Source organism: Clarias gariepinus, chromosome 13 (assembly GCF_024256425.1).
Source record: "Clarias gariepinus isolate MV-2021 ecotype Netherlands chromosome 13, CGAR_prim_01v2, whole genome shotgun sequence".
Taxonomy (NCBI): Eukaryota; Metazoa; Chordata; class Actinopteri; order Siluriformes; family Clariidae; genus Clarias; species Clarias gariepinus.
The window spans coordinates 25,125,713-25,148,513 of record NC_071112.1 but is presented as its reverse complement, the minus strand read 5'-3'; the positions used below and the strand labels follow the sequence as shown (position 1 = coordinate 25,148,513).

The 22,801-nt window shown below is 38.1% G+C and overlaps 1 protein-coding gene across 4 annotated transcripts in view; it reads right to left on the bottom strand.

Annotated features, from left to right (window-relative positions):
• tecpr2 (tectonin beta-propeller repeat containing 2) overlaps positions 1-22,801 on the bottom strand; it is a 45,145-nt gene that overhangs the window by 4,652 nt on the left and 17,692 nt on the right. For 2 of the 4 annotated variants that reach the window (XM_053510049.1, XM_053510051.1), the window contains exons 12-18: positions 15,558-15,738; positions 14,483-14,624; positions 13,865-14,105; positions 13,546-13,635; positions 11,481-11,714; positions 1,331-1,479; positions 1,008-1,152 (exon numbers count right to left, since the gene is read on the bottom strand). In XM_053510049.1, coding sequence (XP_053366024.1) covers positions 1,008-1,152; positions 1,331-1,479; positions 11,481-11,714; positions 13,546-13,635; positions 13,865-14,105; positions 14,483-14,624; positions 15,558-15,738 — 1,182 coding nt within the window. The remainder of the gene's footprint in view (positions 1-1,007; positions 1,153-1,330; positions 1,480-11,480; positions 11,715-13,545; positions 13,636-13,864; positions 14,106-14,482; positions 14,625-15,557; positions 15,739-22,801) is intronic. The other 2 variants (XM_053510050.1, XM_053510052.1) reach the window with 1 other exon arrangement.

The window sequence follows — 22,801 nt, the reverse complement described above, 5'->3', positions numbered from 1 at the left end:
AAACACCTGTAATGTGACATCGATGAGGGGATGGCGTACTGAGGCTTCAAAAACTTCAAAAGGAGGTAAAAACCTATATTCTCTTTTACAGAGATTCCCTGGTCATCCAAAAAAATTAATTCACTTAAACTTCTGTATTTTGCTTTGCCTTGTTTCAAGAAAAGCTTCTCTTGCTGCTTGAAATGTTTCTCGACTGACTTGCATAAAAAATCTCATTCTTTTGAATGTTTTTTTTTTAGATGCATTATCATGTACTTGTTGTGTTGAGAGCATGTTGGTTGCTGCCAGCACATGAAATTCTGGCAATGCTTTTAATGTGTTAACTCTTACTGTTTTTTATAATTTACTACTTTAAAATAGTACTTCAGATGTAGTTCACTGCTGTAAGCTGTAAATAGTGTGTAAATTAAAATTACATGTTGTAAAATAACGTAAAACAAAAAGATAGACTGGACATAAAGTATCAATATTAAAGTGAGGGTTGGGACATCATGGGGAAATCAGAAAATAGCTAGATTAACACTAAAGCATTCTTTATTTCAGTAACTTTACAAACATATGGGTGTACAAATCAATAGTCCAGGCAAGCAGGACGATCAGATTTAGGGAAAAAAAACTTGAGCTTGATGTGAATGGCCTCATGATTCTGAAAATGAATTATAACCCCTTATGAGAAACAGTGAGGAAGCAACTGAAAAAAATATATTTTAGTTGATTTTATTTTAGTCTAAAAAAAGTTTCCCTTATGCATAATGTGCTTGACATCTTGCTGGTATTACCCTGTGGACTAGCTAATAAATGCGATAATATGCTTGTATTATTATTGTAATGTATCCATCCCCGCAACCTTGTTGTAAAACAAATGCTGCAAATGCTCTAAGTGTTTATTTTCTAGAATTAACTTTCTTAGCTCTAACAGAACCATAGTTAGAAGCTTCCATTATGTTACATGAATTAAAATAAATGTTTAAATGTGTAGGTCAGTAAAAATAAAAAAAAACTTATACCTGGAATGTGCTCCCAGGCTGTCCCCACCGGCATCTCCTCGGTAATGCCAGTACGCACGTATACATTACATCGGCTGTCCAGAGCCCAGAGCATGCGGTCATTAGGACTTGTCTGAACACGTACTAAGTGCACACCCACAGGCTGCTCCATAGAACAAAACAGCACAAAAGAAACTGTTAGGCTGCTTCTACTTGGACAGCTGAATCAATAATGGGATAAAACAAGCATCATTTTAAAAAAATCAAAGCGTAAAATGAACTTAATAAATCAATTGGTTTGTGGTGTTAGAGGTAAGCAGGGTGAGTCAGACTGGCCTGTTTACCAGTTCAGGTGGCTCGATGCTGATCCAGGCTGGGAGCATCATGCTGGGGTTTAGAGGTTGAGTTCCCACTCGGAAATACACCATTCCATTGCTGTCACATGCCCAGACATTCTGACTGCCACAGGAAAAGCTCAGAAGCCTCACATGTCCTGCAAGTAACAGTAATATGTTCAATATCTCTCATGCACATACTACAACTGATTGGAAAATGATTCTATATACTGACTCAATACAATATTTAATAATAGCATAACATATTTAATAACCTAATAAAAACATGATTGGCATTATGGGCATTGAACCATTTTTGTGTAAAAAGAACAGTGGAGCTGAAAACTAGCTTCTAAATATTATTTCAGTTTATTTAGTTCAATTTGGCAGTATTATTATCAGTGATTTCAAGAAGATTTAAAATTTCAAGAATTTGAATTGTTGATGAAGTTGTATAAGGTAAAATAAAATGCTTGTGCACTGCAACAAAAATAAAAAGAACCCCAAGTTTATTTACCCTCCTTCTACCTAAAGTGGGAAAGGATTCAGACCCCTTCAGCGTTATTTTCTTTTGTTATACACTGGCACAATTGACCACCCTTGGCTTTAATTAAAAGACAGGAAGGAAAAAAGTACATAGAGATAAAGAATAGGGTCGATCTGGACTCATCAAGGTGATTTTTCTTTTTTTAAATTCAGGCAGTATCTATTTAATATGATTGATTATATGTAATATTATTCTACGCACAGTAATACATACACATTGACAAAGAAAAGACAAATTTTACTTTTTTTATTTTATTTATTTAACTACAGTGGTGTTCAAAATAATAGCAAGTGAGTAAATAATAGCAAGTGAGTAAAGCTCCATATTCAAATAAAAACTTTTAATTTAAATCACATTGCAATGCAAAATGCATTGGACACCCTGCAAAATGCACTGGACACCCTGCAACATGAAGAAAAATGTGCTAAATGTATTATTAGTTTAATGTGAAGAAAACTGAAGAAAATGTGAAAGTAAGTAAAGAAAAAACAAATATTAGTCTGTTAAAAAAAATAGCAGTGTGGAGTTCAATAGTAGAGATAAATTATTCTGTGAAAAACAGGTGTCAAACAAGTTCCCTTTATTTAAGGATAAGTGCAGATAGGGTTGTCCTGTGCATTTGTCTCTGAAAATCAAAGTAAAATGGGTTGTCCAGACATTGTTTAGAAGAACAGCGTACTTTGATTCAAAAGTTGATTAGAGATGGGAAAACATACAAAGAAGCGCAGAAAATGATAGGCTGCTCTGCTAAAATGATACCAAATCATTTTTAAGCTTAAAAATGAAGACCAAAACCAGAAAGACGTGGAACAAAACGGAAAACTGCCATTCGAATGGATCGAAGAATAACAACATTGACTCAACGAACATCTAAAGTTACCCATTAGTATTGTTACTATTAGAAGACGACTGATGTCAAGCTATCAGCAAGAAGCCCCCGCAAAATTCCATTGTTGAAAAAAAGACGTGCTGAAATGGTTACAGTTTGCTAAAGAACACATTGACTGGCCTAAAGAGAAATGGTGCAATATTTTGTGGACTGATGAAAGCAAGATTGTTCTTTTTGGGTCTAGAGGCCGCAGACAGTTTGTCAGGCCCCCAAACACTGAATTCAAGCCACAGTACACTGTAAAGACAGTGAAGCATGGAGGCACAAGCATCATGATATGGGGATGCTTCTCGTACTATGGTGTTCGGCCTATTTATTACATTTTAGGGATCATGGATCAATTTGAGTACATCAGAATATTTAAAGAGGTCATGTTGCCTTATGCCGAAGAGTAAATGCCCTTGAAATGGGTGTTTCAACAAGACCTCAGACACATCAGTAAGCAAGCAGCATCTTGGTTCCAGACAACAAGATTAACGTTATGGAGTGGCCAGCCCAATCCCCAGACCTTAATCCAATAGAAAACTTGTGGCCTGACAATAAAAATGCACTTTTCTGAGGCAAAACCAAGAAATGCAGAGGAATTGTGGCATGTAGTACAATTGTCACATGTGTGAAGCAGTTCTCAGAAACCATGGTTTTACAACTAAATATTAATTCAGAGATGCACAAGAAAGTTGAAACTTCAAGCAATTTTGTTTAAACGGTAAATTCATCACTTTGTAAAGATGAATGATGACACTGCTATTTTTTTTTAACAGGTTACTATTTGTTTTTCTTCACTTACATTAAACTAATAATACATTTAGCACATTTTTCTTCATGTTGTGATTCAGAACAAAATGTGCAGGGTGTTCAATGCATTTGTGTAATTTAAATTAAAAGTTATTATATGGATATGGAGCTTTACTCACTTTTTTCAACACACTACTATTATTTTGAACACAACTGTATATTGGCCACACCACTGTCCTGCAAATCCAGCTCAGGTAAATACTGTTTGCTTTTATTAACTTACTCCTGTTTGCTTTTACTAACTTAAATACGTACAGTGGGGGAAATAAGTATTTGATCCCCTACAGATTTTCTAGGTTTGCCCACTTACAAAGAAATTAAGAGTCTTTAATTTTTATTATAGGTTTATGGTAAAGGATTGAGGCAGACTATCAACCAAAATCCAGAAAAAGCACGATACAAGTGTTATGAATTGTTTGAATTGAAGTTGCATTTCAATGAGGGAAATAAGTATTTGATCCCCTACCAACCAACAATAACTCTGCCTCTCACAAACTGGTTATGTGCTCTTGTGGTACACACATTAATTTAAGAAGGTGCTCCTAACAACATGTGTTTATATATGTTTATATGTGTATAAAAGCCACCTGTCCACAAAATCTCTATCTTCCATTCAAACCTCACCAACATTGGCAAGACCAAAGAGCTGTCAAAGCAAGTCAGGAACAAGATTTTAGACCTGCACAAGGCTGGAAATCATACATGATTCCAAACATTTTTTACAAATAAATAATTGCAAAGTGGGGTGTGCGCCCCCTTTGGTCTGAGTGCAGTCAGTTGCCCATAGACATTGCCCGAAGAGGGCTAATGACTAAATAGAGTGCACCTGTGTGTAATCTAATGTCAGTACAAATGCAGCTGCTCTTTGATGGCAACAAAGGTTGTCTAAGAGAATATTGGGGGCAACAACACCATGAAGTCCAAAAAACACACCAGACAGGCCAGGGATAAAGTTATTGAGAAATTTAAAGCAGGCTTAGGCTACAAAAAGATTTCCAAAGCCTTGAACATCCCACAGAGCACTGTTCAAGCGATCATTTAGAAATGGAAGGAGTATGGCACAACTGTAAACCTACCAAGACAAGGCCGCCCACCTAAACTCACAGGCCAAACAAGGAGAGCGCTGATCAGAAATGCAGCCAAGAGGCCCATGGTGACTCTGGACGAGCTGCAGAGATTTACAGCTCAGGTGGAAAAATCTGTCCATAGGACAACTATTAGTCATGCACTGCACAAAGTTGGCCTTTATGGAAGAGTGGCAAGAAGAAAGCCATTGTTAACAGAAAACCATAAGAAGTCCCGTTTGCAATTTGCCACAAGCCATGTGGGGGACACAGCAAACATGTGGAAGAAGGTGCTCTGGTCAGATGAGACCAAAATGGAACTTTCTGGCCAAAATGCAAAACGCTATGTGTGGCGGAAAACTAACACTGCACATCACTCTGAACACACCATCCCCACTGTCAAATATGGTGGCGGCAGCATCATGCTCTGGGGGTGCTTCTCTTCAGCAGGGACAGGGAAGCTGGTTAGAGTTGATGGGAAGATGGATGGAGCCAAATACAGGGCAATCTTGGAAGAAAACCTTTTGGAGTCTTCAAAAGACCAGTCCAGATCTAAATCCAATCGAGAATCTGTGGCAAGATCTGAAAACTGCTGTTCACAAACGCTGTCCATCTAATCTGACTGAGCTGGAGCTGTTTTGCAAAGAAGAATGGGCAAGGATTTCAGTCTCTAGATGTGCAAAGCTGGTAGAGACATACCCTTAAAGACTGGCAGCTGTAATTGCAGCAAAAGGTGGTTCTACAAAGTATTGACTCATGACAAAAATGAGGGACCAGCCCAGGACTACATGGGAGGAGCTTGTGAATGATCTCAAGGCAGTTGGGAGCACAGTCACCAAACAAACCATTGGTAACACAATAAGCATGCATGGATTGAAATCCTTCAGCGCAGCAAAGCTTCCCCTGCTCAAGAAGACACATGTACAGACCCGTGTGAGGTTTGCCAATGAACAGAGAAAGATTGGGATAAACTGCTGTGGTCAGATGAGACCAAAATTGAGCTCTTTGTCATCAACTCGACTTGCTGTTTTCGGAGCAAGAAAAATGCTGACTATGACACTAAGAACACCACCATCCCTACAGTCAAACACGTAGGTGGAAACATTATGATTTAGGGCTGTTTATCTGCTAAAGGTACAAATTGACTTTGCTGCACTGGGGGGCCAATGGATGAGGCCATGTGTTGTAAAATTTTGGATGAGAACCTCCTGAAGATGGGTTGTGGATGGGTCTTCCAGCATGAAAATGACCCCAAACATACTGCCAAGGCAACTAAGGAGTGACTCAAGAATAAGCACATTAAGATCACGGAGTGGTCTAGCCAGTCTTCACGGAGGGCTATAACTTTGAGTTGCCAAGCAACAGACAAGAAACCTTAAAAATTTAGAGAAAATCTGTAAAGAATAGTGGATCAAAATGCATCCCCAGCAAATCTGGTAAACAACAACAAGAAACGTCTTCCCACTGTGCCTTCCAGCAATGGTTTCTCTACTTAGTACTAAGTTATGTTTTGCTTGGGGATCAAATACTTATTTCCCTCATTGAAATGCAACTTAATTCATAACATTTCTATCATGTGCTTTTTTTTTTATTTTTGGTTGATATTCTGTCTTAATCCTTTACCATAAACCTATAATAAAACTTATAGACCCTTCATTTCTTTGTAAGTGGGCAAACTTAGAAAATCTGTAGCAGATCAAATACTTATTTCCCCCACTGTATCTATAATTTGACTGGAATCCACTCATGGGAAATTCAATGGATTAAACACGATTAGGAAATGGACAAATCTGTGTGAACAAAATTCCAAAATCCACTGTGACTTTCAAACTATAACGTCAATTCAAGTCATGAACTCTAAAACTCAAGGCCCTCTGTAGATTAAAATTTGTCAAAACATAGCACTGGGTGAGGATATAATACCATTTATAAAACCAAAGGTTTCTGTGTTCCACATTGGCAGTGTGGGCTCTATTATTGTAAAATGGGAAAAGTCTAGAACTGGTCACCTTGACCCATAGGCCACCCCAACAGGACAAACATCTCAGAAACACCCCATTATTTAGACTCCAGCTTCTACAAAATACTGGCAAAATCAAGCCACTTTTAATATAGTACGCCCATCAAGGACTCTAAGAGCATGAGTAAAAAAAAAAAAAATCTAACCTACTTAGCCAATATTAAACCATTTAAGGTGAACTCCAAGCATTTAGACTGATAATGATCTGAAGCAATGTGATTTTGGGGTCAAAATGTGCCCTACATCCCTACAGTAAAGCATAGTATGTAGATGGCTTTCAGTGGCAGGGAGACCAGAATTATAGGTAGGATTGAGTAAGGGATTGAGAGAAGGATGAATGCACTAAAATACATAGAGGTCCATAAAAGCAACCTACCCTATATTACTACCAATGTCAGGTTTGGACTACAAAGGATCACATCTCATTATGAAAAGATTTGAACCATTCAGTAAAACAGTGCATTTGTGGCTTTGCTCTCATTGAGTGTCCAGAGGCCTAGAATCCCTCAAAACATTTGTGGGATTCGAGGGACCTAAAAATACCAGTTCACAGATGTCCTTATTCAATTTGATTTGGGTTTCAGAAGTTCTGCCACTAAGAATGGGCCAAATCTTGATATGCACAAACTTGTAGAAACTTACCTCTAAAGCTTGAATTACTGCCACAGCATGTGTATTAAGTAATCAATAGAGCCATCCATACTAATTATCCAAATCAGAAAAAAAAACGAACAAAAAAAATTTTTTTTTTCACTTTATGCTGTGCAGATTAATGGCAAATGTAATAATTAGCCACCAGAGTCACACGATGTGACGTAAATCTCCTAAAGCTTACATCTGTCCAGACATACCTTCTAAGAACATGGTGATTTATAATGAAAGTTAAGCTCAGGAGCATTAAAATGGCTTGATTTGAACGTATGGTTAATCTCAAAGGCCCCATCTGTATGACAGTTAAACTGTACTTAGTGTATTGTGCTGGCTCGTCTTTCTCAGAAAAAGATAGTGACTCTTGTCATACTGAGATATGATTATACTGTATGCAGGTCTACGTCACAAATCTTAAAGCACATCTAGAATCTCCTCTGGTCATTCTTTGCTTGCACAAAAAAAAAAAAAAAATCAATACAGCAAGAACCGAGTTCCATATAGATTAAAACAAAGAATGTGACTGGCTAACACTGCAATGTGTCCCTGAAATTCTAACGTCATCACATTCTGCTTTAAGAGGGTACGGCATGTTTAACAAACCTAACGCAAACCTGGACATGCTATCTACTGGATCAATAAAAGTAATGCAGTTCAGCTGGAGTTGGGGGGGAAAAAAAAGAAATCATGAATAAGCAGAAAGCATGTGATCATAGTGACCTTTAAAATACTGTTGTTGCTCTCATTAGTGCTCGACTGTTGAGAGAATTGGTTAATGTTCCTTTATGACATAAGCACAAGTGTATTTTGTTTCTATAATGATCTCATTAAAATTGTTAGAGGTTCATACCATGTTATTATACTTATTTCCACAAAATAAAGAGCATTTATGCTGACGGAGAAAATTTTTTAAATCATACTTATCATAATTGAACTATCAGACAAAGCCTGCACTTAATAAGGCATAGCTCATGGTCTTTTTATTTAGGATGTGTATTTAACTTATTATCACAAACTGCATATTTCTTTAACAGTATTTCACAACTATCAACTTAAAGAAAGTTAAACTGTTGCATATACTATTGGCATATCTATAACTATTGGAAACCTACTGATTTTTTTAATACGAGAAATAATCAAACAGCTAAAGAAGTTAAATATTAAATTCTTGAAAAACTGAATACAAAGTGCTGTACTCGTTTTTGGTTTTTATAAAATAACACTTGGTGTTAGCCTCTGATCTTTGGACTAAACTGTATACTTAAAGCAGAGCAAACTCTGTACCATAACAGTTTCTGCAGTCTAAAATTGAGCCTCTGCCTTCGAGCTGTGCCGAGCTCAGCTTTCACCCTGCTATGCAGCCACATCCAAAACAGGCAAAGATACAGCTGCCTCCATCACATGACTCTGTCTATTTGCACCCCCACCATTTTCACAGTACGACACACTGAAACACTCACAGCCTGTAAACAAACACCACATACAGCAGGATATTATCTAACCTGGGGTAACTAGGATTTAAATCTGATTTTAAGTTTACTGTCTAGTCTAATAAAGGTGAATGCAGTTGTCATAAAATAAGTTGTTCAACTGAGTTTAACATGAGCGGTTTCTAATGACCCCCCCCTTCACCAATTGTATCCTTTATTTACTTTACAATGGTTGTGAATTCTAATAACATCAGCAACTTACCAAGGAATATTCTTTTGCACACACACATTGGTTAGTCTCGGAGCAAGTAAATAGACCATATTGCAAGTGTGTGAATTGTTGCAAATGATGTGGAAAATCACTAGTGAAACTCCATTTATTTTAGTCATCTGAAAAGATTAAGTCAGTGGGCTTCAATCTTATTAACAAAGGGCTGGTGTGGCTGCAGGACTGCATTCCAACAAAACAGAAGCCATACCTGATTTAACTTGATTAATCAGTTACACTTTCTTTTCCACTTTGCAGATAAGACTACAGACCCCTGGATTAAGGTGTGTTTTCAGTGTTTCGAAGTTTGGAGTAGGAATAAAACCAAAAGCCAATATTTTTACATATATACGTTACAGTAGAATGAAATTATTTTCTTTGGATATCTCAGCTTGTTCGGAAGCTGGGTTCAGAGGTCACATGCTCTCAAAATTGTCCCCTTTGACCAGAGAGGGTTAAAGGGCCAAACAGTGGCAGCTTGGGCTTGCCCTTGGGTTTGATCCCTGCCCTCCTGAGCCTGTATTCACAAAGCTTCTTAAGCCTAAAAGTTGCTTCTAATAATAAAATTCTTAGAAAATTCTTAGAATTGTGACATTTTCTTAAAATTTCCTTTTAAATTTAGAACCAAATCTTTAAGTAAAGATAAAAATAATTCACAAAACATCTTTGACCTAAAACAACTCCTAAAGTAAAAATTGTTAAGAGTAGAGAGGAGGACTTTTAAGAGGCTTAAGAGTTTCTATAGCAGAGGACAAAATGGCTGAAAGAAGAAATATTCTCCAAACACAAAATGTAAACACTGCCCTCCAGTCCAATTTGGTTTTCTTGTTCTTTTACTCCCTTCCATCTCTCTTGGATTGATCCAAAAGTGCAAATCAAAACTGCCCTGCATGTAAACTGGTAAAAGGTAAGTCATTTTGCTCCCATCAATCTGAAATGGATTACAAGTAATAAAATCAGTATGGTAAATAAATGTAAGAACTTAAATAAAGTAACTACTATATGGAAATTGGTTGCTTTAAAATTAAACACATTTTCAACATTTGGCATTTTATTAACTTTAAGATATTTAGCTTAAAAAGAAACTTTGCATAAAGTGGCCTGCATTCATGATTATACAATTTCTTTATATGTAAAATTATGATTTCACTGTCTTCTTTATTTGTCTATATCATCATATATTCTATTTTCACAAAGAGCGCAGTTCAAGACCTTTACAAATTTTTTTTATCAACCAATCAGACCTTGAATTGCTGCGTCATCCCTAATAACAGGGTCAACCACACCACCTCACTAAGATAAAGGTTTTTGTCATTTCCTTACTCAGAGTTGCTCTGATAAGTTTCCTAAATCACTTTTAGTCTAGGACTCTCAGCTAGGACTTTTTAAGCCAAGATAGGAGCGCTCTGAGTCTTAACCCTTGCAAAGTCTTACCACTTCTCCTACTGCTACCCACAAATAATGAAATGGACTGATCTATTGTTGCTGTTTGTTTGGTGATCCAATATTCACAAGCAGAATTTCTTTGCTCCTTCTCGGCCTTGAGCTCCGATGCTTTGGCCAAAGGACATATTGGTGTGTTATGCAAGTACCATCTGCTCATACAAAAATATAAACAACAGCAGATCCTCTGGATATACGAAACCGGCACTCGCCGTCTAAGCGCATTAGTGACGTGGAATCCCACCTAGCACTGCACTAATAAGGGAATCAGATATGTACTCATTCTACAACCACACTTTAATACTGTTAGATAATTGGAAGAAACTATTTAAAATTATAAACAAAAAATTTGATTAGCTGTGCACTGCAGTCCACACTCGACATGGAAACTGCAGAAGGTCTATGCAGAAGGGAATATTTCACATATGTTGCCTTGTGACAAACAACCTAGCCTAAAGGATGTGTCAAAAAAGGGGCTTGCTTTGCCACAAAACATGCTGCACAGCTAGGAGTGGGTGCTAAATGTCCACTCCCAACTTTCAAGCAACAATAAAGCACCAGGTAATTCACTACAAAAGCCAAAAGATGGGTTTGGACATGCAATTCTCCTTTAAAAGCTGTAGACAGTGCTAGATGCAAAGAAAAATAGCTAATAAAATGAAGACATGGGTTTTAAATTTCTGATTACATTTCTAAAGCTTGGAAGTGCCAAAAAACGCTCCAAGAATGTCATTTTGTGACTGGTGAATGAAATTAGTTCCAAATCGGACTGCTGAATCACTGCAGTAAATGTCTAAAATGTAATCCATTTAGCTAGTTCCAAGCAGATTTATTAATGCTATTTCCTCTATTCTATTAATCCTGAACAGTGACCCAAGTCACCATGGTAATCAACCGTTGCCGTCATCTTGACAACAAGCCTAGAACTGAATAAACCAGGAAAGCTTTAATGACTCTTGTACAGACACAGCTGCTTGGCATTCCACTAGTCTAAATTTGCCTTGCATGTGATCCACTGACGCTAACCTTTACAGGGGGTGGATAAGTGTGCATACCAAGCTGGCTGAGATCAAGAAGTGTCCAGTGGAAGCCTGTGGGGCAGTTGGCAGTGAGTGTACGAATGTGGACACGGCCGTGCTGGTCCAGCCCCCACACAGCATCTCGGCAGGCGGACAGCTGCACAATCTCGACATCTGCGGGCAACTGGACAGTGAGGGGGCGCATCTGGAGGTCCTGGTCCCAAATGCAGAACAAGTCCTTTCTGCTCTGACCCAGCCAAAGAAAGCTTCCTATAGAGAGAAAATATACAATTAAAAATAACAATTAGATGCCCAATTAAAGGAAAACAAGTCTCCATTATGCAACGCAAAACAATACATTCAAAATGTATTATAATTGCTCCCATTTATTCTATGATAAAATGTCTATCCTGATGGGAATGGGCTCCTGCGGAATGGCAGTGTGTCATACACAGGGCATGAGCATGAAAATAAGATAAATCACAAGTTATGGCCTCTATAGTAACCAGAACTCAACTGAACAACTATGTACGTGGTGTTTATTCCTGCACTACAGCTCCAGAAGTAGTCTTTGGTTGTAAAATTATATTTTATGCATTTTACTATGGTAACTGTTTGTAGAAGTCATTAAACCAAAAAGGTTTAGATACACATGAAATATTTCATCTCCATTTTTATGCCTCCATACATGTCATGTTGCCTTACATTTTTTACCAGGTCAATTCAAACATTTCCACATCATAGGTCATTTTAAAACAGGGAAAAGGCTTTCAAATTAATAAGACCAGAATTTTTTGTACCAGAATACACTTGCATGTTTACACTCTCCAATACAGTAGAAGGCAGTATGCACCTAGTTGGTTTGTGACCCACCAATACACACAAAAAGAAGAAGAGTACAAGGCCGTCAAACTGTGCACTATTGATATTTTAGAACAAAGGTCGAGAGTGGACCTCTCACGTGCATGCTACTTTATCAAAGAAGGCTTAAGAGAATGACATTGATGCATGCTGCCTACATGTGGATATTTTGGAGGAGACAGACGGCACTGATCATGTTCTAAACACCGGTTTATTTCTGAATGTTGTACAATGCCTAAGACCACCTTTTCAAGTGACCTTGAACATGTTGTACTGATCTGTGCTCAAGCACGATATGAAGTGTTTACATTATGTACTGAATTTTTGGAGTAAAGCATACATGGATCCAAGCAAGAGACTATCGTGTGAAATCACTGTATCATACACTGTATCTTTCTGTGTCATCTACAGTCTATTGCGTTTAACTCAACCACAGATACTGTTCACTGTCCATTACCCGACATCCACATACATCCCAAGAAATGAACAGAACGTCCTAAAAAAAATCGATGTAATGATTATCAGAGGCTTCTGATTGGTTAGTCTCATAATTAGAAGATTTCAATTAAAATTTTTTATAGTTAATTAGGAGTGCACATATATTTTGTCCTTGACACCACAGAAGCATAAAAAATAATAAAAAATATCAGTTCCACACTCCAAACATTGTGGGTTCAGTTCCACAAGCAAATGTACAAACAATATACAAACAGAAAAATATTTGGACATTACTTGGTTACATTTGGGTCTTCTAGCAAAACACTGGTCCTAAGCATATAACCAAAAAGACAACAAAGTAAAATCATTGCAGTGGTCATCATAAAACCCTGACCTAAATTCCCTAGAAAATGTGTGTTATGAATTTAAAAAGTGTGCCTGTGCCTAAGGTACACCAGTTCTGTCAGCAGCAAATAATTGTTTGTGGAAGGGTAACATAACATTTTATCCGAATTCATGCATTTAATGGTGATGCCAGAAAAAAAAAAAAAAATTTAACATTATTGCTACTGGTATATGACTAAAAAAGTAAAAAAAAAATCTGATTATGTCTCTGATTATGATCTCCTATTGAAAAAAGGCACATATACAAACAGCATGAAATAAGCGGTGGTGAAGAAAAACCACCAGTGAATTTGAAAATCTTCCACCTATATGAATGTTAAAAGTTATATGTTCGAAGTGAAAAATGTTGTAGGTCAGGTTTTTGGATGCCATTTATCACAAGGAAATATGCACATACCTTCTTTGGCAGGAACTGCTGAACAAAACACAAATGCCCACTTAGTAGCAGACGCTAGCCCTCTGGGTGCAATAGCTCTCCAAAATGTCCCTGAAGGAAAAAAACAAACAAAAAAACTTAAACACACAGAAGCCACACCAAAAAAAAAAAGATGTCCTAAGCTACAGTTTTGTTGAATTATAAAAGACTTGTATTGATCCTGCCCTGCTGATTTGTGCATTTCGCACCTCTAACACCATACTGAGCACTGAAACAACTTACAAATAAAATATGTTAAATGCTGTATTATGTAAAAAGAAATTATAAAAATTAATCGCACCAATGAGGCTTCCCTTGGCCACATGGAAGTCGTTGCGACCTGAGGCAATCCACACGCCGCTGTGGTTGGCACTGACCAGACTGAGGTGACACTGAGACTGCTGCCAGAGGAAGGCCACACGCAAGCGCTCGGCAACCCGCTCCACAGGGGCCTTGGTGGCAGTGGCGACGCTCTGCGTCGCCTGGATTAGGGTCTGGAAGAGGCCGCCCTGCTCGAACACTACATAATCTGTGATGCTCACCTATAACAGGAGATCAGGTATGTAAGCCCTGAAACTAGCAAACAATAAATATGGTTTACATACATTTGTTTGGGATTTATACATTACAGTAGTACTGTGAAATGTTTAAGGTGTTTAAGGTGTTTAAGGTACAGTACCAGGTATTAAAAGTAGTAACACAACTCCAGTAAAGACATGATCTGTTCATAAATAGTGTATTCAATGAGAATCTGAATACACTTCACTCACAAATACACTGTGTGATCAGAAATGCACAGACAGTGCCGTAAACAGTGACGTACACAAATTGCTTCATTTTTATAGCTTAAAAGCATTAGCTGGTGGCAGACTTTCTCTAGAAGGTGTTTGGAATGTAAAACAGCGCTACACATATGTACCTGCCACCAGTGCTCGTCTTCACCCTGGGGTGTCTTAGCTGTGACCCCGGTTCTAAACCAAAGGCTACCGCTGGTGTCCAGAGCCCACAGCGTGTTGTTTTCACCCAGGGCAATGCAAATGGGCTCCAAGCGTTGAGTTTCACTGCACACACACACACACACACACATAAGCTAACTGGCATATTTATGGCAAGACGATCTACATGAAATTTTATACTAGACAGACGCACTTAATTTTACCCTCATTCAAATTCAATACATAGCCTAAAGGTCTGTGGACACCTGAACATTACATCCATACGTGGTTCTTCCCCAAACTTTTACCACAAATTTGGGAGCACACAACTGTCTAGAACATCTTGGTATGCTGTGGCATTAAAGTTTCCCCTCTCTGGATTTAAAGCCTGTTTCTTTATGACCACTTAACTTAGAGTCCATAATGTCATGGTTTACCAAGATTGGTGTGGAAAAATTTTGAGTTGTCTGCACAAAGCCCCGGTCTTAACGCCACCTTTGGGATGAACTGAAACTCATGATGAACTGTTTCTGTTTGCACCCCAGGCCTTCTTACCAGTGTCTGACCTCACTAATGCTCTTATGACTGAATGGACAAAAATGCAGTGGAAAAAGCCTGCCGCTGCCTCCCAAAGTGAGGAAGCAATTTCTGTTGTAAGTTGTGATAATGTCCAGGGTTTTGGAATAGGAACACATGGTTAGGTTTGATAAGAGCTAGGTTATAACCTAAGTGGAAGCTGGCTGTGTGTGTGAGAGGACAGACACCTTTTACTTAGAAACGTACAAGAGATAATCAGCTGCGTACATTCTGAACTATGTGTAATCAGATCTGCGGCATCTTCATAAACAAATGACAGAACAGTACATTTGTCATGATTGTCACTTCCTTTAATCCACTGTTAATCTCAGCTTTGCTATTTTACTACAAGATAGACAAAATCGCCTAGAACAGCAGTCACTATGCACTAATAAATGATAGAGTTAAACCATATTACTATAGCTACATTAGCACTTCAGGATGAAGTAGTTATGGTAAAGGTCTGGAGATGCGTGAGGGTACCTGACTTTGTCGTATTTCCATTGGTCACCCTCTGCACAGTAGCTGCTGAGTCCTTCTCTGTAGAAGAGAACCCTCTGCTCACTCAGTGCCCACACCACACTGCCCCGTGCTGCTATCTGTGCCATCGGACACGGGCAATCCACCTTCACAGAGCGTGCACATGGCCGGTCCATGCTCAGCCCTAAAACAAACACCCACACACACAGGTTAAGTCCCTTTCAGATTCTGCTTTTATTTAATTGGATATTATTTGTTTATTTATTTGCTACTTCAATATCTTCTGATGGTGTACTTTATTCTTTATAATAAAAGCTCCCATACTGCACACGTACTTAAAATGGCAGGAGGACAAGTTATTCTTTTAGTACTGAAAGCCAGCAGATGCCAAGTCCTATCCTCAGTGACTTATTCAGGAACAGATTACAAAGCATACAAAATACAGGGCTCCTGATAGTGACAGAAATCGTCACCAGGCGCCTAATATTAAATAAAATTTTAAATTTAAATAAATAAATAAATAATAACTGCAGCGCTCTTTAATCCTGTTATAGACTTTTTGCTCTCCGGTGTCTGCCTGCTTGGTGAAGGAGAACTGCATGGCTGGGTTTGCTTGTGAATATATTTAACAGTTTAAACAGTTAAACAGCAGACTGGTTAACTGTTTTACATTTTTCAAATGCAGTGATAATTTTTCATGTGTATTCTAATGTATTTCACACATAAAAAAAAACAATTGTTTGTCCTTTGCAACGCATACCCACAAGTTTTGAAGTACAGCTGGCAGTAACACCACGAAACCTCCTCTCTTATCTTCCGAGGTCATTGTGTTGACCTAAAATCATAATAGTGTGTTTTTACGCTGATGAAATGTAACAGTATTTTTGATTGGTCAATCTTGCAGTCTCCAGCCAATGATATTGCTCCATACAAAGAATTAATTTTTGTTTATTTCCTCAGTTACCATCATACCACCAAAAATAAAATAGAAACCTGACACAAATCAGCGAACAATTACCTCAGTTTTTGGACAAAGTGATGAAAATAGTTAATCTTCATCGACTGAAACTGTCCTTGAGAACTTTCCATGGGACCCATTGGGCTATGTTTTCACTAAATCTTGCACAAAATGCAAAAAACAAACAAACAAACAAAAAACCACCAATGTAAATTCATAAACTTGCTCCGTTGTTTGGCTTTACACTGACAAACAAGTTTTTAATGGCTCCTAGAAGTATGCCGAAGTTCCGCTGTGTGTATGTATATACAGTATATTTCTGCTTTTTTTTATATAACTGCTTTTGCTGCTACAACTCACTGCTAATTTTTTTTCACAGTCATGAATATTAATTAAAACATAAATATAAAAAAAAAATCACTGATAATTAATACTGATAAAAGGTCAAGAATTCTCAAATCAGGAGGTGTAGATAAATCTTCTGTAACATCAGCTCAATTATATATTGTTGGACCCATTGTTTAAAGGAAAAAAAATAAAAACACACTGTTTAAAAACGTAGCTATGTGCATCCCTCAGACCGATAATTTTGATTTGAAAAGTTAACACTGCAAAAGCTCTTGTTAATGAACATAACATTGGTCTAATATCATGTGCGGCCCTGTGCTCTCTTGCTCATCCACAGTGAATGTGCATACATGGATTCTGACAAGCAGGTCGTGAATTATATAGTAAAACAACAGAGAAAATTAATTTAACACCGAATTAGGTTGTAATTTTGATTATATTTTTTTTCCTTTTTTATTCTTAGTAGCCTTTGAAATTTGCAGAGTGCCAGGCTAACTAACAAATGTGACAGTGTGTAGGTGACTAGCTATGTAGCTAATGTTTTTCAAGAAAGATCGACAAATGACAAGAAAAATAAACATCTCAGTCATTATCAGATAATGTTATCAAAGACATTAAATTATGAAAAGGGTTAAATTTAAGCTCCCAAAAATTTGAATTAGCACCTAAATATTTTGGGATTAGGAGCCAAATATTTATGTTTGTCAGCAGCCCTAAAATATTATTCTTTAGATTGTTTGAAACTATTGCTTATGAACATTCTCTTGAAAATAGTTTTTTTTTTAAAGTAAGTATATCTGGAAAATTTTGGATCTTCTTGAAGGATCTTTACAGGAAATTCCTGTTTAGTGGGTAAGTTATACAGTTTCAATAAAACTTTTATTATACAGTTCAATAAAAGGGCCTTATTTAAAAAAAAAAAATTTTTTTAATATGCCTCTATTAATAAAGAGGTCTGATCCGTTAGAAATGAAATGCGTACAGAGAAAAATGACAAACAACTGGGGAGATCTGATTTAAAGAAGGTGGCATAATTACAATGATTTCAAAAAGCAATTAAGCCGTGTTAGAACAGAGATGTCATGTAGAATGCAGGGCAAAGAACTGTTTGAGGATTGTGACAGATGCTACATTCAGTAAGAAAAAGAATATTTATACAATAAAAAATAAAATTTGACTATAGCTATCAGTGATGGTGTTTATCTTTGTCTCCTTGTGCTATAAAGACAGCAAACAGATCATTCATTTAAAGAATTTATAATATTATAACTTCTTTCTTCTAAAGCTTAACATCTCTTATGGGCTGGTTGTTCATATGGCAAAGTGCAATAAAATGTAAAACAATACATTCTGCGCTCGCCCATCAAGAAAAGCAGGCAGAGCTGAATACTGTAGCGACACATGCAGGGCGTTGTAAAGCAAGTTACATTACACAGCTTTTGCTTTCAATTTCTAGCATTTCACTTCAAATCCCAAAGGGACTGTTCTATAATCTCTCATATGACATTAAGTAAGAACAAATGAAAGTGGTGTTTTTACGAATGAAAGCACAAAATGTCTGATGAGTTAGGAGAAAAAGATGACATTCTGCCAGCTAGTCAGTGTATTCACAGGAACAATGTGGAGAGCAGAGGAGAAAGCTACTGCTGGGGATTTCCATAAAGAGAGCTACGAGACAGCTGGCATGGCTGTGCTGCGAGCTGCTGTGCTTGATTACACACTGCAGAGTTATGTAAAGCACACTGTCACAACACTCGCACTGAACCCAAGCAACTGCTCAGCAGCATGTGAAGCAATCTAAAACAGAGACTTTCGTCTTGCTTTTAGTTCATGACTAGTCATAGACACAAATATCCAACTGTTTACATGTTTAAATTTGGATGAATAAAGTTTTCAGTGGACTCTAAGTTCCAATGGAACTTGCATTTTACAAAGGAACACACTGCCATCTAATGGTCAATACCTCTGATTGCGTGCACAGTGGATACATGAGGGGCGTGAAGTCAAACCTTTATATATATACATATACACACACACACACACACACACATATATATATATAGCCACCAATTGTGCAAGTTCTCCCACTTAAGAAAGATTAGAGAGGCCTGGAAGTTTCATCCTAGGTATAACTAAGAAAAAAAAGGATGGAAAATCACACTGTAGGATTTTTAAAGAATTTATTTGCAAATTATGGTGGAAAATAAGTATTTGGTCACCTACAAACAAGCAAGGTTTTTGGCTCTCACAGACCTGTAACTTTTTTCTTTAAGAGGCTTCTCTGTCCTTCACTCGTTACCTGTATTAATGGCATCTGTTATCAGTATAAAAGACACCTGTCCATAACCACAAACAGTCACACTCCAAACTCCACTATGGCCAATGTCTTCCATTAGAAAATGGAAGACATACAAGACCACTGATAATCTCCCTCGATCTGGGGCTCCATGCAAGATCTCACCCTGTGGGGTCAAAATGATCACAGGAACTGTGAGCAAAAATCCCAGAACCACACGGGGGGACCTAGTGAATGAACTACAGAGAGCTGGGACCAAAGTAACAAAGGCTACCATCAGTAACACACTGCACTGCCAGGGACTCGAATCCTGCAGTGCCAGACGCGTCCCCCTGCTTAAGCCAGTACATGTCCAGGCCCGTCTGAAGTTTGCTAGAGAGCATTTGGATAATCCAGAAGAGGATTGAGAATGTCATATGGTCAGATGAAACCAATATAGAACTTCGTGTTTGGAGGAGAAAGAATACTGAGTTGCATCCAAAGAACACAATACCTACTGTGAAGCATGGGGGTGGAAACATCATGCTTTGGGGCTGTTTTTTTTGCAAAGGGGCCAGGACGACTGATCCGTGTAAAGGAAAGAATGAATGGCGCCATGTATCGTGAGTTTTTGAGTGAAAACCAAAAAGACCCAGCCACGTTTTATCTTCAATGCTCTTGCTGATGAAAGGATCAATCAGCAAGAGCATTGAAGATGAAATGTGCCAGGTTCTTTCATCATGACAATTATCCCAAACACACTACCAGGGCAACGAAGGAGTGGCTTCGTAAGAAGCATTTCAAGGTCCTGGAGTGGCCTAGCCAGGCTCCAGATCTCAACCCCATAGAAAATCTTTAGAGGGAGTTGAAAGTACGTGTTGCCCAGCGACAGCCCCAAAACATCACTGCTCTAGAGGAGATCTGCATGGAGGAATGGGCCAAAATACCAGCAACAGTGTGTGAAAACCTTGTGAAGACTTTCAGAAAATGTTTGACCTCTGTCATTGCCAACAAAGGGTATACAGTGGTGTGAAAAACTATTTGCCCCCTTCCTGATTTCTTATTCTTTTGCATGTTTGTCACACTTAAATGTTTCTGCTCATCAAAAACCATTAACTATTAGTCAAAGATAACATAATTGAACACAAAATGCAGTTTTTAAATGAAGGTTTATGTTATTAAGGGAGAAAAAAAACTCCAAATCTACATAGCCCTGTGTGAAAAAGTGATTGCCCCCCTTGTTAAAAAATAACTTAACTGTGGTTTATCACACCTGAGTTCAATTTCTGTAGTCACCCCCAGGCCTGATTACTGCCACACCTGTTTCAATCAAGAAATCACTTAAATAGGAGCTACCTGACACAGAGAAGTAGACCAAAAGCATCTCAAAAGCTAGACATCATGCCAAGATCCAAAGAAATTCAGGAACAAATGAGAACAAAAGTAATTGAGATCTATCAGTCTGGTAAAGTTTATAAAGCAATTTCTAAAGCTTTGGGACTCCAGCGAACCACAGTGAGAGCCATTATCCACAAATGGCAAAAACATGGAACAGTGGGGAATCGTCCCAGGAGTGGCCGGCCGACCAAAATTACCCCAAGAGCGCAGAGACAACTCATCCGAGAGGCCACAAAAGACCCCAGGACAACATCTAAAGAACTGCAGGCCTCACTTGCCTCAATTAAGGTCAGTGTTCACGACTCCACCATAAGAAAGAGACTGGGCAAAAACAGCCTGCATGGCAGATTTCCAAGGCGCAAACCACTTTTAAGCAAAAAGAACATTAAGGCTCGTCTCAAATTTGCTAAAAAACATGTCAATGATTGCCAAGACTTTTGGGAAAATACCTTGTGGACCGACGAGACAAAAGTTGAACTTTTTGGAAGGTGCGTGTCTCGTTACATCTGGCGTAAAAGTAACACAGCATTTCAGAAAAAGAACATCATACCAACAGTAAAATATGGTGGTGGTAGTGTGATGGTCTGGGGTTGTTTTGCTGCTTTAGGACCTGGAAGGCTTGCTGTGATAGATGGAACCATGAATTCTACTGTCTACCAAAAAATCCTGAAGGAGAATGTCCGGCCATCTGTTCGTCAACTCAAGCTGAAGCGATCTTGGGTGCTGCAGCAGGACAATGACCCAAAACACACCAGCAAATCCACCTCTGAATGGCTGAAGAAAAACAAAATGAAGACTTTGGAGTGGCCTAGTCAAAGTCCTGACCTGAATCCTATTAAGATGTTGTGGCATGACCTTAAAAAGGCGGTTTATGCTAGAAAACCCTCAAATAAAGCTGAATTACAACAATTCTGCAAAGATGAGTGGGCCAAAATTCCTCCAGAGCGCTGTAAAAGACTCGTTGCAAGTTATCGCAAACGCTTGATTGCAGTTATTGCTGCTATGGGTGGCCCAACCAGTTATTAGGTTCAGGGGGCAATTACCTTTTCACACAGGGCCATGTAGGTTTGGATTTTTTTTCTCCCTAAATAATAATAACCATCATTTAAAAACTGCATTTTGTGTTCAATTATGTTATCTTTGACTAATAGTTAAATGTGTTTGATGATCAGAAACATTTTGTGTGACAAATATGCAAAAGAATAAGAAATCAGGAAGGGGGCAAATAGTTTTTCACACCACTGTATAACAACGTATTATAATGACATTTTGTTATTGACCAAATGCTAGTTCTCCACCATAATTTGCAAATAAATCCTTTAAAAATCCTACAATGTGATTTTCTGTTTTTTTTTCTTATTTTATCTCTCATAGTTGAGGTATACCTATGATAAAAAAAGTGGGAGAACTTGCACAATTGGCTGACTATAAATAGTTTTTTGCCCCACTGTGTAGTATATACATTTACATTTAGGCATTTGGCAGACGCTCTTATCCAGAGCGACTTACATTTTTATTTTTTTTTCCCCCATTACACATCTGAGCAGTTGAGGGTTAAGGGCCTTGCTCAAGGGCCCAACATTGGCAACTTGGTGGTTGTGGGGTTTGAACCTGGGATTTTCCGAACCGTAGTCCAATGCCTTAACCACTGAGCAACCCCTCACAGGTCAAGAGAATGGGATCATTTTTAATGGAAGAGTGGGAGTAAAAGTCAGAATCAAAATAGATTAAATGGGCAGACTTTTAACCTGTGTTGTTTTTGTTTGATTGTTCACTGGTCATCAGTTAAATATGACCTTGGTGTGCTCAAACAGCACACCAACCCCTGACAACAAACAAAAACAACTTTAATATATTTCTGCGTGCACTATCACAGTGCCAATAATTACCTCAAACATCAAGTTATACATTTCTGTGTTTCCCACACAGAGTATGCTTGGGTGGGCCATCCAAGTAGACTGACCGTTGTCCAAGTATATATAACCAGTAGCGGACAGTTCACGGCTCTAGCACGAGATTGGTAGGCAGTAAATGCAGTGGATGCCAGCTGCCATAAAAAGAATAAGAAGGGCGTTCCGACGACTGTGCATGTTGAACAGGCCCTTCATTATATAACTCAGGAAGATTAATAACACAGATCTGTTCGGCAACACAGCACTGGTCAAGGAATGATTTAAAAAAAAAAAAAAACTGCTTATACGGTAGTCCTGGTCGTGTGTGTGTATAGACATGGAGGCTTAAGACATCACACTTTGCATATGGGTTTTC